Genomic DNA, 16,698 nt, shown 5'->3' with positions numbered 1-16,698 from the left:
ATTCTGTTGATGGCATGTTGATGTACTATAAGGCATCATGTGCTATTATAAGGCATCATATGCATTCCTCTGTGATTTAAATAGCATTGCAGAAAAAAACAAGTGCAGTGGTGGTGTAGCCACTAGAAATCACTGACTTCCACAGTTGTGCCAGCTCTGTTACATACTTGAAGTAGATAACTGTACCCTTTTGCAGCTGGAATAAGCATTAAAACCAGAAAGCTCACATGGCTGCTGAGAATCAGCAAAGCCTCCAGTGTTTCCTTGTAAACATAGTTCATGAAAACACATCCAGATCTGAAAGCAAGGCTGTGTGTACTGATTCTGTATCTTTAGTGTTTTGAGTTTTTTTAATTCTTTCAGAAGTGTTTGTCAGAGGGGAAACTTTAACCATTAGTGATAATCCCTACAATAGAAATAGAACAGATTGTGTCCATTTAGGTAACTCCATTTCCTTCCAGTTTCACTCTGCCATTGAGTGCAGTCTGGGCCTTGCTGCACTGTGGCTGCTCTGACATCTTCCCCTGTTTGGAGTTCTGGGAAGGAGAGCCCGGGATGTGCAAAGGATCACATACTTTTTAAATTGCAGCACTGTCAGGCTTGGCATGCGTTGATCCAGCTTTCTCTGCTTTCCTAACCGTTCATGTCTGAGCCATTTACAAAAACAGCACTCACATTCTTCAGAACCAGATTTCAGTCTTTCTTCCCTAGCACACAGGATTTCAACTCAAGCTCCTCTGCTGTTACTTCAGGAAAACAAGCCCTGTTTGCTCACATCCCTGCTCTTGACACCCAGCTGCATGCTGTGCTGCCGTTCCCTTGGGGGCTGCCTCTGCAAAGTGCTCACAGCTGGGCAGCGACATCGTGTGGCCCAGTGGGCCCCCAGCTGGGGTTGGTCCTGCAGCACCCAGGGCTTGAGAGGTAGGACACCATTTGAAAACCAACAGGTGAATTGTGTTTAATTAGATAAGCGGCATTGTTAATGTGTTAGTCAGTTTTACAAAAGAAGGGAATTAGAACTTGTTTCAGACACCAAACACTATTGGTGCTTCTGATGCTTTTTTTTTTTCTTAGCAACATGTTGACTATATAAAAATATTTTCTAATATTTTCTTTTTCACTGATGGTTCATGAACAACCTGCTGCAGAAAGAAGAAAATCACAGGAGTTGAACCTACTGTGAAAGGAAACTTCTGGTGTCAGTAATCTGAGACATTACATATTAGAATAGCATGTGAAAACATTACAACCAGACTGTGACTTCTTTACAGTGATAATTGTGCTTTATCCAGAATCTGCAAAAGTAAACATTTTTTATTATCAAATTATTATAAAACTCTTCTGTCCACCTTGCTGAATTTTAGAATCTTGGAAAAACAGAAAAAATATTGAAGAGAACAGATGTTAACACTCTGAAATTCACTGAGACAAAGCAAACAGCAAACTAATGGCCATTCCAAGATTATTTCTGCTGTTGTTTTTTAGACAGTCTTGGAATTATATCTAGGCTTTCCAGTTTCAGATTTTAATTCTCTTTTTCTGGATATTATTAAGTATCCAATAAACAGTTCCTTGTATGAAAGATGCTCATAGATGATGCATAAAACATAAGCCGGACTCTTATGGTAATGGAAAGACTGTCATTAATTTCATCAGATCACAGGCATAAATGTCAGCACCTCACTTAGGAGATTACCTTAGGGCCTGTCTGCATCTTTGGAGTATTTTGTTGTATAGCAATTCACACTTTTCCTTTGGGCCTAACTAGAATTCATCAGTGAAACCTGGAAACATGAACCCTACTTGCAGTATCTGAAGATATAAGCACAGAGCCCAGCACTGCTGTAACTGGTGGTGGTGGCAGAGTTTTCAGCAAAGCAGAGTCATGCTGAAGTCTTATAGCAAGACTTTGCTGCTTCAGGAAAGGAACATGAGAGGTATCTGCCACTCCTCTCAAGGCTACGAAATTCGGACAGCACAGTCAGATGAACACTGAAAGTTACTGTTGCTAACTTCTAATCTCATCTCATCTACTGCACAAATATTTGATTTACAGTATCAAAAATAATAAAATATTTTTTCTCAGGCTGAAGCAGAAAAACAGGTGCCCACAGTTTAAAATACAAGAACGTTCGTCCTCGTGCATTTGGACACTCACCATCTACACAGCAGTGCACCTCTTGGTTTTTAAGAGGTTTTCATGTGGCCGCAGAAACTAATCAAAGGAGAGGGAATCTAAAGTGGGAATATACAGCAGATCACCAATCGACCAGCACTCAGTTTACTTAGTTTTCTCAAAACTATTTGTGTGCACTTCAGAGTCAAGTTTTCATCAGAGGAGGGTGGAGGACAGTTCCAATTCCTCAGTGCAAGAGCAGCCTGTGACAAAACCACTAATGAGGGAATAAAGATAATTCACACAGGGTTCATTATGGAATGCTGGGGAATTTTCCCTAGCTAAAAACTCCACTCATGTTTGCTGTGAGATACTTAACCATCAGTATAAGCAGAAAGCACTTTTCATCTTACGAAGAATGCTGAGTATGCTGCTGAGGAAAGGCTTCCATGGCTTGCCCAGGTGGGCAGAGGGGAAGGCTGCTTTGAGCTGCTGCCTCCAGGATGTGGCTCTCACTGCAGCTGGTCTTCCCAGCAGTCTGCTTCTGCTTTGTTCTGAGCTCAGCTCGCCTATGCAGTCACACAAAGCAGATTCCAACCCTGGCAATGGGCTGTAGCTTTTCCTGGTAGTTCCTCAGCAGCCTGCACAACTGTACCGAGTGCACTCCGAGCCTCTGACAGATTTCAGCAGTGTTAATTGTACTGATACCCTATTCAATGAATTGCACTTGAAAGTAATTGCACTAATATGTAGTCCTGTGTTTTTAAGTGCTTTTCAGATACCACAATGCAGCTGATTTCATTCAGTCCCAATCCCATGCAGAGGTTTCAGGCTGCAGCCACCCTCTCAAACACCTGGTAACTGAAGGCTCCTGTATTATTAGAAACATTTTACATCTTGGGCCCAGCTCAACTCTTCTGAAAAGTGATCATCTGGAAGTCAGCCTGTGGTCCGTCTGCATCACACGGATGATCCCTGCTTTCTGAAACAATCTGTTCCACTGTTTTTGAAGTCTCCAGGCCCTGTGAGCAGGGGCTGTCCAGTGCATCACCGCTGCTGTTGCAGCGAAGAGGAGAGGTGATGTCAGAGGGCTGCTCTGGGTGTTTGCCTGGAGCAGGAGGCAGGGACACAGACAGGGGAAGGTTCATCATGTAGAACACATTGCCCAGACGTCGAGACACCTTGAAAGACAGAAACAAAATCGCAGTGGTTGTTTCATGAGGTGGTTTTGCTGTCATTAAATGTCAAGGTTGGCTGTTGTGTAGCAATGCCAGGAAGCTGCCTGGTCCCCCACCACCTCCAAGGATTAGCAGTGGTTAACAAAAGTAAACAAAATCCACGATGAAAGTAAGAGCAGAAAATTTCAAACATAGAGGGACAGCATCTCTACAAATCATTCAAGATTCTATTCCCAGAAAGACTGTAGAAACCTTTACTTGGTGGATTTTAAAAGTCAGGTTGGAGCTAAAGCAAGTATGTATCAGAACAGTTCTTACCGGTGGGGAAGGACAAACAGGAATACAAGGGAGTAAATCCATCAAATATCTTTGCATTACCAGCCTCAGCCCAGTCTGCAGCACTGCTGTGTCCTGAATCTGCCCCGAGCATCTCTCAGACTGTCAGTCCTGACACCCCACCTCCACTGTCCCCCTGCTGCGTCATGCAGAGACGCAAAAGCAAACCATGCTGGAGGAATTTCTTTTCCCCCACTATTACAGCAATGAGCTTATGAGCGAGAAAGAAATGTGATTTAGTTTGGAAAAAAATCATCTTGATAGCTTCTGAGCCTTTCACATCTGCATGCCTTGCTAGTTTTGGTACATCTGATATTACCTGGGAGCGGATTTTTAATGCTGGCCCGAGTTTTAATCCCATGGTATCTAGGAGATGTTCCTCTGTTAGCAGTGGGAGGGTTTCTCCATCGATAGCGTGGTCTTTGAATATCTGATGGAAAGAAAATAACATCGAGGTGTGTTCAAACAGACTTCACCAGTTATTCTGTGTGCTTAACCCTGAGGTATAAACAACAAACAGAGGAAATACTTTCAATGTTTTATCTTCACGTTTCTCTCATGACTGCACTGTGATGTGCTTTGTTCAGATACGTGGACATCTGGACATTTTCTTGTAGCTCACTTGTTTTTAGCAAGTGGGGACTTAACGTGGTGCCAACTAGTAAACCTCTATTTGTCGTATTTATTTGTTGATCTTAAATCCAGATGATCCTAAAGACCTTAAAATGTGACTGTGACCATTAGGTGTGTTTGTCATCACCTGGGCATAATCGGAGCAGCCTGGGAGGCTAATGATGAAGTTGTACACATCATCAACCGTCCACTTGCGGATGTCTTCAATGGTGGAAATGTCTTCTCCATTCAGGATCAGGCCATGTGCTGTTTTAAGGAGGAAACTGATGTTATTTTTGTAGAATTCTGCTGGCAAAACAATAGGAAAAGAATGTTGATGTAAGATTAAGGACACTACATTAACAGCACCATGTAGTCACCGATACAATAATCCTTGACACCAGAATCACTTGATAGTTGTAACTGGTCTTGGAGGGTTTGCTTTTATTTGCTGTATGCACTGTACATACCAGTCACTAAATGTACAAATCACACTGCAGCATTTCCAACAGCATTATCCAATACTTTACCTTTGTTTTACCTTCATCCAGAGATTTTGTTTAAATTCCTGTAGCAGACAGGAGCTGAATAGTTAACATGCATCGTTTGTTTTTTCAGTGAGATGGTATCTTTGGTAAATGTTCCTGCACAAACACCCCAGCCTGTTCTCATGTCTGGTACTGGGATGTTTTGTGCCATTTGTACATTTAAGAGCCCCAAAGCTTTAGAAACTATGATTATTGTACAGTGACCTTATGACTGTGTCTTATGTAGAGTTCCTACAGAAGGCAAGGTTTTCCTAAAGCAATACTTGTCCCATCCAATGGAACTCTGGGGAACCCCAAGGTGCTGCCAACTTCACTGTGCCATTGCATTGCCCTGCAAAAAAAAACAAACCTGAAACCTCCACTGTGCCAGCAAGCTGCAGATCTGCAGGTAGGGAAAGCCACTCTTTACCATTGTTGACATGGATTTACCAAGTCTTTTTGCAGCATATGAGTTCCATATTAAATTGCCATGACTCTGTTGTACCCAAATTTGCTTTAAGGAAGCGGAAGAAATAAGAGAGCAATTCAATAGAGATAATGACTATTGATCTGCTATTTTAACTGTAATCTGGAGACCTGACAAACCTGGAGGTAGCAGTGGGTTGCTGGGAACTGGAAATCCATATGGTAGTGCTGAGAACGGGATGGCAGACGGGTACATGTACTTGTCATCAAAAGCAGCACAGGAGCTATTAGGCTCCTTCTCACTTGTGTTGTTGCAGCTGTTGGGTTCAGCAGAAATTTCGTGATTAGCACAGTTTTTTCTCAAGTCTTGCTCCAACTCTTTGCAGTTTTTGGCAACTGCTGACGGCTCCACCTGGTTCTTGCTTTGTTCGTGTTTGTTTGGCATCTCCACCTCTGCCTCTTTCTTGTCTTCTTTCTCATCATCTACCGCAGTGGAAGCGGGGTCTGTACTTTTGTCTTCAGCTTGGCTCTTGGTGCCGTTGGCCCCGCAGTCTGCAGCTTTGTGGTTTGCAGCTCTCCTCCCCGGCCGGCGGCCCCTCTCCCTTTGCAGGGTGCTGACGGGGGGGTACGGGCTGGTGGCCATCAGCATGGTGTTACCATGGATGTCATCGAGGGTGGTACGATGAACGTATAAGTCACTGGGAAGGTGTCCTTCAGGCAGCCTGTGCCTGCCACGGAAAGCAATGGGACTGGCCGGCATCCCGTGGTAAAGGAAAGGTGCTTCCAGGCTCAGCAGTCCTTTCCGATGAGCTTTCTCCATTTCTTTTTGCTGAAAAATAGCGCTCATCTCCATCTCCATTCTAAGAGACACACAGAGCACAAGCAGTCAGGGCAGCTCGGTTCCTCGATCACCTCTTTTTTTCATGTCAGATTAAAACCAAGATATAATTGAAGAGATTAAAGAGTACCGCTTTTCATCCCTCTGCCCTGTATTGCTATTTGTGAGATGTCATAAATGCTGCAGGTGGAATGGTGAGCTTGCCTATATTTAATACATTGCCAAGTACATACAGTAAATTAAAAGGAAGATAAGATATGCTTGTCATGTGATACCTCTGTATAGTATTTCAGACAAGAAAAAGAGAGGTGTTATTTGTGTATTGGCAATCCAGGCATTATAACAGGGCTTACATTCTCTTCGGATTTGGAAAAGTGTCTCTGGGGTCATAAGGGCCAAAGGCTGCAGAAAATAAATGATTAATATTCCAATCAGGAAATTATACTGAGAACTGGAAAATGGCAGTGATATTGCAAGTATTCCAGTGGAGTTGAGAGGTGGCAGAAGTGAGCCCACCTAACAGCACAAAGCAGAGGGGCTGCAGCTGTCTCTCTTGCTTTGAGAAATCTGCAGTGGGACTTCTATATTCTTATTTGGAAAAGTGTTTATGAGGTCAACAAAGCCCATAAAGGGAGATAAGATAGCCTTCTAAACACTGCAATAAGAGCACCAGGGCAGGAAGGCTGACTTCTGGGGGACTTCTCCTTAGAATTGCCAAGAAAACCTCTTGGGCAGCAGGTGACTGTTGCCATCACTCCTTAAAATCCAGTTCTTTTTTCCCTCTGCCCTCTTTTCAGCTGTGCCACAGTCTCTGCATCCTCAACTTCCTTCTTTCAGTGTGTGACAGTGTTTTGCCTGTGCCCCATTTTCTGGTACCTGTTGCCCAATTATCATTACTCACACACTGCTCTTAGGTGGAGGTGAACAGCAGAGCATGACATCTCGCTTGTTTTTCTCCGGGGTTTATCGTGTGGCAGGAGCTATCTGAAACACGGTGCTGATTCAAGTGCTGTGCTATGGGGGGTTTGGTAATCAGGTCTGGCTGACTGAAGGGCTTTAGACACACCTGTCATAACTCTGAGATGTGTGATCAGGATGTATCCCTTCTTTGATCTTAATCTTACTGTGTGAGGGATGCTGCAACCGCAGGAGCCCAGCACAGCTCTGGTTGGGGCTGGAGTTGATGGAGATGGTGTGGTTGTAAGGGGGGGCATTTGGGATTACTTAAGCAGCAACTGATTGCACTGGTGCTATCCAAACAACCTGGCTGTCTGTGGTAACCTGCCAGTCAGATTGTTTGGCTGCAGCAGGAAGCTGCCCACCCACACTTGGCAGGGCGGAGGTGCAGCTAAGTCATCCCTGCAGCCCAGCTGCGGAGGCTGAAGATATTGCATGTGATGGATAGCACAGCTGTAAAGTTTGAATTTGTTTTTGACTGCTTGTAACTTTGGGGTGTTTGGATCCAGAGTTCAAGGGCTGGGTCTGAAACCTGCAGTGTGTTTGTTTCTTCAACCAGGCTGAGAGGTTGTTTTCTTTTCTTTGAATCGTTTTAAGGCTGAAGGAGAACGGGAGTAAGCAGAAATTTCAACAGCTTTGGAGATAGGAGTGCCCTCTGATTTGCTGGGTGATGTGAAAAAGAATCTCAATCACCCCCAGTTAACCCCAGCAAAGCCTGTGAATTCCTGACTTCCATCTGCTGCCCCAATCCCAGCTGCATCTCACAGCAAAGCTTACAGGCAATACCTGGCAATATTTTGCTTCTGAACCAGTTCCTGTCTTCTGGCCACAGCTTCCATGGATTCTGGTTGGAGAAAGCCATATCCTTAAAGGAAGGGAAGGGGAAAAAAAGTCTTTAGTCTTCTTCCTCAAGCAAACACACAAACCCCAAAGCCATGCAGAAGCACTTGAAAAGCTTTTCAAGACTCAAACTATGTGCTTTGCCAGGAAGCCAGAATGACTCTGAGTTAAATTAAATACTCTTTATGTTCATGGCTTCCGTGGGAATGTGTAGGAGAAGCACGAAGCCTGGCACCAGGTGTGTAGTTAGGTGCACCTGCCGTTGGCTGTAAAGGAAAGGGACAGCAGGGCTGTGTTGTAGACACTACTGATAAAGCTTCAGAAAGCTCCTGCAGGCAAAGCTTCGCTACCTGGGCCTGGGTAGATGCGGTTGGACAGCAGGTTGGGCATGCTGCTGTGCTGTGGGACTGTGGGCCCGAGGTGCGACGCGATATGAATTTGTCTCGGGTCGGCTGTGGCCGTCATTTCAGCTGAAGGTAACAAATCTCTGAAAGACAAACATTCAGACACAGAAAGGGGAATTCTTCAGTTAATAATAATCTAAGATTTTTGCGTGCTCAAGGACAGCACAGGACTGTTTATTCTGTATCTGCAGTGTTGCTATAGAGAAGCGTTGCAGAATACCTGTCTACCAGGCGAGGCTCGAACTGGGAGGGGATTGCCTGCATTCTCTGCTGGGCTGTGCCCATCAGCTGAGGGTTCACTGCCATCAGCTGGTTCCTCATCAGCATCTCTTGTCGCTGCCGCAGTTCTGGCACAAAGCACACACAGAAAGTGAGTCTTTCTGTAGTAGAACTTTAGTAAAGAAAATAGTTTTTGTATGAATTAGCAAATCACACACTTTTCTTAATAACGTCATTTAAGAAGAAGACATTTTCACTGCCACCTTAACCACTTTGTTTAAATAATGCAGTTTTATACAATCAGTCACAAAAATAAATAGAATGTGCACTGTCAAGTGTATAAAAGGACAGCTTACAATGAGCAATAGTTCACGTATCACTATTAAACAGAGCAGATTAGCCAGAAATGTTAAGTTCTCTGCTTGAGAGAGTTTCATTCTTAATACCATTTTCCTTCAAAGTAGTCGTATTAGCTGGGACCTGCCCAGTGGTGAGGCAGAAGCTGTGGAAAGAGCCTGCAGCTGTATGGCAGAGCCTCACGATGCCCAGGTAACACTTCTGCTGCTGAGTTCCTCTGTGGCCTTGACCCCTCTTCCAGTTGCTGAGCATCTTTTGATCAAATTCTGGATGCCAAGAATTTCCCATGTTAACTTTTAACTACCTTAATGGAGAAATATTTTTCCAGTTATTCCTAAGACAAACTTGAGATACCTTTTCAAAGGTATCTTGTGCAGAGATTAGCAGATCTATAAACAAACATGGAGTTAGTTGGGTTTCTTCCTGCTTACCTCCTGCTGCCATGCCACTTGCTAGACGATACAGGTGCTTTTCTTCCAGTGCTCCCTGTTCCCCCAGGATAGACATTTTTCTCATGTGATCTCGTGGGGTCATACTTCAAGGAGACAGCAGCAACTTTTCCAAGGTAAAGAACTGGATTGACAGGTCTAAAGAAAGGAAGGCGACATTGACTGATGTAAGGAATTGGCAGGTTATACCAGTTACTGCTCAGATCAGCAAGCAGTCCTTCTGGCAGTCACAACCATGCCCTTCAGTGCTTGGGGATTATACTGGTTATCAGAAAGAAACTTTGAGTTTTCATGTGTGCAAATGTTTCTGTTGTTTATACTGAGTTGTTCAGTGTTCTTGGTCTTACTGTGTGGGGCAAGTCAGGATGTTGTGAAGTATCAGCTGTTCAGAAGGATGTCTTAAGGCCAGTATCATTTGACTGCAGCCCCTGGTATAGCACAACAGCACTGAGAACTGTGAACTCATAGCCTGGAAGGCAAGTATCCCTGTTTTGAATGGGGGATTGTGACTGTATAGGGCCCTGTTTGCTAGATGAAAGAGAGGGAAAGAAGTGGCAGAAGTAAGCAGTTCCAAATCACATAAGCCTCTTCAGACTGCCAAGTGATGTGAAAAAGGTAAAAGAACATATGTGCTTTGTAGTGATTAAAAAAATCAGATTTATGGGTAGATGAAGTCAGATAAACAGTAGAAATCTAGACAGAAAACTGCACTACAAATGCATCATTGAACAGCTGTACTTCATTGAGGTGGATTGCATCAGCATTTCTGAGTCTGCCCAAACAAGCAGGTGGCTAGATTACAAGTGATCCTGATAGCAAGGGAATGAGTAATCACAAAGCACCCTGCTTGGGATCTGGGGGCAATGATCTACACAGGATTATCAGTGTAAATGCCAGCCTTCTCCAGGAGCTCTGTTAGCCTGTTTGCTTGTTTTATTTTTCCTCACATTTATGTTAACTTGCTTACTTTGCAGGCTGGAATATATTTTCATTTTTATACTGTGTTGTGCCTGTTCTTGGTCTTATTGAGTCAATACCTGTGTTCCACAGAGCTGCTATGATGAAATCCCACTGTGGGATCAGTTCCATTTTGGTGACCCCCACAAAGACAGCAGTGCTATAAAGCCACCAGTGAGACCAAACGAGGTGTGAGATGTTAGGGGTGAGCACAAGGCTGGTCCAGCCACCACAGCCTTTACCTTTACACCAGCGAGCATGCACGGCATGGTGAATATCCTTGGTCTCAGCCTTAAGGTCAGTTTTTGAAGGGTAAGCATGTTAGCCATTTCAACCATACTGACTGTGAATCAAGGTTATACTGGGTCCAAACCTACTGAGTCCCCTTAGAATAAAGATCTTCCTTATGTTTGTAAATGTTTAAGTGTTTAATTCTGTGTTGGCCAAGCTTGTGGTCTTTTTGGAAGCAGATAACCGTATCCAAACCAAGAAGAACACCACGATGCCCTTTGTTTTTGACATAACTATCTGAACATGTGCTGCTGGACATGTTTCCATTTGTTTTTTTTTTGTTTTTTTTTTTTTAGGATACTTTAAACTTAAAGCGGTTTAGGATGCTGGGTGCCTCATGAAGAGCATTTGAGCTGCCAAAGTGCTTCTGAGCTGCTAAAGCATTTTAAAGCTCAGTACTAAAGCGATTTAGTGCTGAAGTAAACTTTACAACAGCTCAAAAAATAGGTGGCAACTGCAAAGATGGTATTTACCATACTGTATCAATCTGTGAGTCACTGAGGTGGTTTCTGCTCACCCATGAGAGCTCTGAACTGAATGCTCAGGAAAACAAAGCTGCAGTTATAAACTTCGTCCTGATCCCTCTACAGCTGGCTGCAGAGCAGGAAGGTGGAAAGCAGCCACTAAAGGTCCAAGTAGTTGCCATGAAAGAAACAGGAGGTTTTTATCTTACTGTTCTATGAAATCAAGGAAAAAAAAAAGTCAGTGTTAGCACTAATAAGGTTTCACCTGTCAGATGACTGATAAGCTGTACCACTTGTTCTATTTAGGAACTGCTAGCATGATTCAGTCCTCTGTTCTGTTAACAGCTGGGACACATTTTGCTCTAGGGAAACCGTCCCAGTTTGGGGAAAAACATACAAGTTTTATCAGACAATCCTTATCAGGCCTTCCTGGAGCTTCTACATATCTGCTGTTGTAGTGAAAACCCCTTCTTTCTCCCCATAAAATCACACTTGTGACTAAAATTGTCTGGTGCAACTTTGAAACTGTGGAATTGCGGAAAATCTGCATGGAAAAGATCCATCTATTTTGATCCCAAACTACAGCCTCCATGTGGGATCAAATGCACCCCTCCTGTTTTGACATCTGTCAACAACTGAGTGGTGGTAACTGGTGAGAAACCATTAGCATCAGCATCCTGGGGGTGTTTTCTATGCAGCTCCTCATACAAATATGGAATTTGTGTGGTATGCTGCCTGTTGACAGTCTCTCTCATAGTCTCCTTTCAGAGCTGAAGTGGGACTACCTGAGACTTTTCTCAAAATCTTTCTTTTAAAAATTGAGGTTTTTCTTTCAAGTGTTACAATTCCCACTAAAAGTGTGGTTCCATACACAGCATATGCAGCAGCATCCATAGTGCAGTTGATCCATATGTTTTGGTAGCTTGTTAGCCATTACTGATAATTATCTCAAGGAGATACACACAGGCTTATAGAGCATCACTTTCAGACAGTGTTCATGACATCAGCAGCTTATACTGAAAAAGCCTTGGAATAGCATGACTCAAAAGTTCATCTGCATCTTCTCCCACTAAAGCAGTCACTTACTGCTTCCACTGACCCAGTGCTGGAGTCCTCATGTGCCAAAAGGAGGGTTTTCACCTGTGTTGCTCCATAAAGTCATTCTATCTTGTTTTGTTTTCTGTTGTGCCAGTCAGCCCTATGTAACATCTCTTGGATTCCTTCTCAAATATATAAAAGAAACTCTGGTATTTCTGGTAAAAGTCTTCAGATGCTATTTCCACTGAAATGGTGCTGCTTTTCTAAGCTGCGTGTCGAGACGTCTTACATCTTACATAAATGACACACTTTGTGTGTGTGTTATCTGTATTAGATTACTTACCTCCCTGATTTTCCTGTTCAGTGAAGCACTGAGCTGATCAGGTAGGATACTTACCTAGTTTAACATCCTAATGTTAAGACTCCTGTTTGACCTTGTGTCAGGAGGAGATGCTGAATTTTACTGGTTTATGTTGTACTGTTTGGATTGATGCCTTTTTGAGTTACCTAGCTGGGGCTCTGATTGACAGGTCAAAATCAAGGTATTTAATTGAGGTTCTTAGTATTTTCATAGTGACTAGCATACTAGAAACCAACTTCAGCAAAAAAAAAAAAAAAAAAAAAAAAAAAAAAGCTCTCTCTGGGAGAAGAGGGAACAAAAAGATCAGATGCAGGGAAAGTATGCTTCTGATACATATATTAGCTGGGATTTGAGAGTAGCTCAGAATCCTACAGCCAAGTTCATATAAATTCATACACACCAGCTGTCTGGCGTTGCATTCATATATGGCTCTTCTCTGATCCTATTGCACAAATCCTGGCTGTACAGCACATTACAGGGATGAAGACAAGTTAATCTCTACCTTTAGAGTCTTACCCTTAGCAAACCCTTCTTGACAGCAGGCAGAACCACTCACCCAGTACTAATTCTGTCTCAGTTTATTAGACAAGACATCGCAAGACATGAACTTCATGAACCAGAAGTGTTTGGAAATCTCATTATTCTGTGTGCAGATTCAAAATGTCTGTAGCAGTTCTGTGTGTCTGTATCATAATAGCATCTTATGTCTAGTGTAGGTTTGTTGGAAGACTTATTTTTTAATTAAATGCTTTAAGGTTTCATTAACTGATAGTGGTTTTATCTACATCAAACACATGTAATTAGCATTTTTTAAGAACAGTTTTTGGTGTACCTTTGCAATGAATGGATCTGCAGACTTTATGGGAGAAGCTGAGTGTTACTTCAAATATTCAAGTAAGTCTGCCAGAGAAATCAGTTGAACATATAAAAATGTATGCAAGCTTTTGGGTGAAATATATGGAGCAACTCATGCATAGTCTCATTTCTGTTCCCATTGAGTCCCTTCGTAGAGAAAGCTGTCCTGATTGCTTGAGAAATCAGATTTTGTTTGAAAAAAGCAAACCAAACAATATTATTAGTATTCTAATGTTATTAACTGTTGTATCAAGGGTTTTGTTCTTAAACTATGCTAGGAGACCTAAAGTTAGAGACTGGTTGTTCAAGAAACCACAATCAGTAAAATAAATGACTTCTGGAAATGAAGAAGATGATGATACCAACATTATGAGCTCCAGGACCATGAAATATGTCTTCTTAACTGGGTAAGGTACTCCTGGAGAGGCTGTAGGGCTAAATTCTAATCCTGGGTACGTGGGCACAGACTGTCCAGAGACTGAGATTAGAGTGTAATCCTAAAACTGGATTGAGAACCATACATTCCTTAAAGAAAGGAAAATAACTATATTTATACCTGGTGTTATCTGGTGAGTTTACTTGCATGCCTTTACTGAAACGAAGGTGTGGATGGTTCACCATTTTTGATCTAGCTGATAGTTAAGATTGCAGCGAGTCAGAGTTCTTTTAAACATGATGCTATGGGGTATGGATCAAGGCCTAGTATTAGTAAATTCAGTCCTTCAGGAACTAAGTTTGGTTGGCACCTCGTTCTAGGAGCGGGGTGAAGGTAGACCTGTTCCTTTCTGCTAGCAGGCAGCTATCAGCTTCATGCTCTGATTGCAAGCATAAGTGGGGTTGTGTGGCGCTGAGCATCACAAAGGCACAACAGGAGCCCCCTGTAGGTGATGCAGGTGGGTGGTGGTGGGAAAAGAAGCCCTCCTCCCCTTTGGGGCAGCACTGGGGCTGTGGGTACAGGACAGGGAGCTCTGAGGTGGGGCTCTGTGGAGCTGGAAGCCGGGGCCACGTCCTGCAGCACAGCCCTGATGGTGTACAGCTGTGGTTGTGGCAGCACCCAAAGGCTCCATCTGAGGTCACACTGGGCAGAGGCTTTAACATTCTATCACTCTATTTGTTAAAAATTGGAGCAAGGATTAATGAAAATAGTGGTCGTAGCTGAGCAAACGTGGGTATGTGTGTGTGTATGTGTGCAGTTGGACACCTGCCCTTGTCTCCTAACCAGCTGTTCATGAGGGATGGTCTCTGTTACATGACTTACATGCAAAAGGTTAAAAGCATGATGCATTTTGTTTGCCTTGAGGATTTATTTCATAATTAACAGTGAAAATAGCTTCTCATCGAAACAGTATCATCTTTGATTGTTTTAGGGGATGAAAGGTTGCAAAATGTGGTTGAGTGGGGTCAGTTAAAAGGAAACCAGACTATGTTGTTTACTTCGTAATCGTTTGCTTTTAAAACATAAAGAAGGGATTTTTTTTTCCATATTTTTTATTCCTAGGTATTGGAAATAAAAGTCTTGGGATGGAGAACTCTCTGATGATCGGAGAGCACGGTGAGTATTTTCAAATGAAATGAATTTTTAGTGGGATTTTTGTCTTGCTTTGAACTAAGCTGAAATAGTAGTACAAACAGCAACACTGCCAGTGCTGAGAGAAACCAGGCAGTAGAAAAGCGAGTGAGTTTTAGGATGGCTCTTTGGAACTATTTATACTTAACGACTCTAATTTCCACTAAGAGTTTGACTCTCAAAAACATGTACTGAATCCTCTGTACCTTTTATGTTCGATTAGAATATGATATTGCACCAGTGTCCTTCAGACATCCCAACATTTCTGAATAAATGGAGAAAACTGTATTAGACCACTAAAGTAAAACAAGATGGTGCTTTTAAAATTAGTATTATTAATCTTTTCAGGCTGGTTTTCTTCATTACAGAACAAAAGACTGTAAACTGGTGTTAAAAATATTTGCAGATTATGCAAGTCAGATATAGGACACTAAAATCACATTTTCCACTTCATATAGAAAGTCATAAGCTTTAACATAAACTTATTCTCGTTAGAAGAGCAGTCTGACATTGCAGAGCTGATCATGTAAACAAACTCAGAAGTCAGCATCTGCAACAGGCAGAATGCGTTCAGTTCCACAGCTTGCAGGATCAGACCAAGGCACAGTTACCTGAGTCAGGATTGTCCCTATTGCTCTTTTTCTATCACTGGAGCATGGGAGAGATGGGAAATCCACATATTGTGTAACTGAGGAGCTTGAAATTTTAGCTGAAAGGCAATATAATAGTGCCCAAGCTCTCCTCAGCCTGCATTTAATTCCACCCACACATTCTGATAATAACAAGGTATAAGGAACTCTTATAATATGATGATGCTATTTTTACAAAATATATCACTCAATGTATTGGTGTTCTACAAAACTCTTACCACAGCTTTCCTGCAATGACTATGCATATGAGCAAAACTTAAATTAGGCAAATCTCATGCAGGTATATCAGATTAAACCAGCCAACTGCATCCGTGTGATTGTAACATTGATTAATGCAAATTGCACACTGATTTAGGCAGCTCACTACTCTAGGAAGTACCTGTGAAATGCTGAGGTTTTTCTATTGCACTTTAAGAAGTATAGCACAAAGAATCAGCTGTACTGAGTTACAGCCAGTTAGCTTCTAATATTTTAAGACAGTTAGAAAAGACAGCAAAACATTGGTTTATGTACATTAAACAACTCAATTTATGTCCAGTTTTCTTAAAAACTACTGAGCATGCAATGAGAAGCCCTCCCAAAGTAAAAGCTAAAAGCTTCCTTTTCTGAAATAGATCTTTAAACGTTTCCAGAATTATCAAGTGTATGCTATAAGGCAAATACAGTTTCCACCTGGATATGCATGTTTATTTACCCACATTTGACAGATGGCTGAGGAATTGGTACATAGCTCATCACAGACTTTACTTTTTCTATATCACTCATGACTACCCCATACTTTGCTCTTTGCAGTGCAGTGCTGCTCTTCAAGAAAACAGCCTGCTTCGACCTGTGCAGTTTCCCTCCTGAGATAAGCCTTTGCCACCAAAACATGAAAATCATACACTTCTTGGTATTGCTTAGCAAGATGTTGCATAGCTATTCGTATTATAAGCCAGCACTGTTTATTTCTATTTCATGTATACTTACATCTATTGTGAAGGCCTTTGTTTTGAGGAAAATGAAGTCGCCATGAACATCCAAAAGTTTGTGCCTTCACGATAGGTCTTCCTTTCAAGCTGCCTCAGTAATGTGATTGGCAGCTTTTAAACCACATCAAGATTAACATGTCAAAAACTGCCTTAACTAACGCTGACTTTACTTTAAATACAAATTGAATTTATCTTGATTAGCCCTCATCCCTGCTTCTAAGCCCTACCCACTCTGACATCACAAGCCCTTCTCCAATACCATCCTCTAAACAGGCTGCAAAAACG

The 16,698-nt window shown here is 42.3% G+C and overlaps 2 protein-coding genes across 8 annotated transcripts in view; one reads left to right on the top strand and one right to left on the bottom strand.

The window, feature by feature from the left end:
* Positions 1 to 16,698, top strand: part of LRRC31 (leucine rich repeat containing 31) — a 37,484-nt gene that overhangs the window by 4,433 nt on the left and 16,353 nt on the right. For 4 of the 7 annotated variants that reach the window (XM_090147694.1, XM_090147688.1, XM_090147692.1 and 1 more), the window contains exon 3: positions 14,724 to 14,777. The exons of 1 other annotated variant lie outside the window; for it this stretch is intronic. In XM_090147694.1, the coding sequence (XP_090003820.1) occupies positions 14,747 to 14,777 (31 nt within the window). In that variant the 5' untranslated portion in view covers positions 14,724 to 14,746. Of the gene's footprint in view, positions 1 to 12,630; positions 13,633 to 14,723; positions 14,778 to 16,698 lie in introns of those variants that run through there. 2 more of the 7 variants (XM_090147689.1, XM_090147691.1) reach the window with 1 other exon arrangement.
* SAMD7 (sterile alpha motif domain containing 7) lies at positions 2,885 to 10,353 on the bottom strand. Its single transcript, XM_031614645.2, has 8 exons — positions 9,242 to 10,353; positions 8,455 to 8,581; positions 8,181 to 8,317; positions 7,777 to 7,855; positions 5,367 to 6,055; positions 4,391 to 4,509; positions 3,950 to 4,060; positions 2,885 to 3,297 (listed from the first exon to the last, which is right to left on the bottom strand). The coding sequence occupies exons 1-8, from the start codon at positions 9,342 to 9,344 to the stop codon at positions 3,025 to 3,027; spliced, it is 1,638 nt and encodes a 545-aa protein (XP_031470505.2). The 5' UTR covers positions 9,345 to 10,353; the 3' UTR covers positions 2,885 to 3,024.

The sequence above is a fragment of the Phasianus colchicus genome, chromosome 10 (genome assembly GCF_987193195.1).
Source record: "Phasianus colchicus chromosome 10, bPhaCol1.hap1.1, whole genome shotgun sequence".
Lineage (NCBI taxonomy): Eukaryota > Metazoa > Chordata > Aves > Galliformes > Phasianidae > Phasianus > Phasianus colchicus.
The sequence above is the reverse complement of the archived record's forward strand: the minus strand, read 5'-3'. Positions and strand labels throughout refer to the sequence as shown.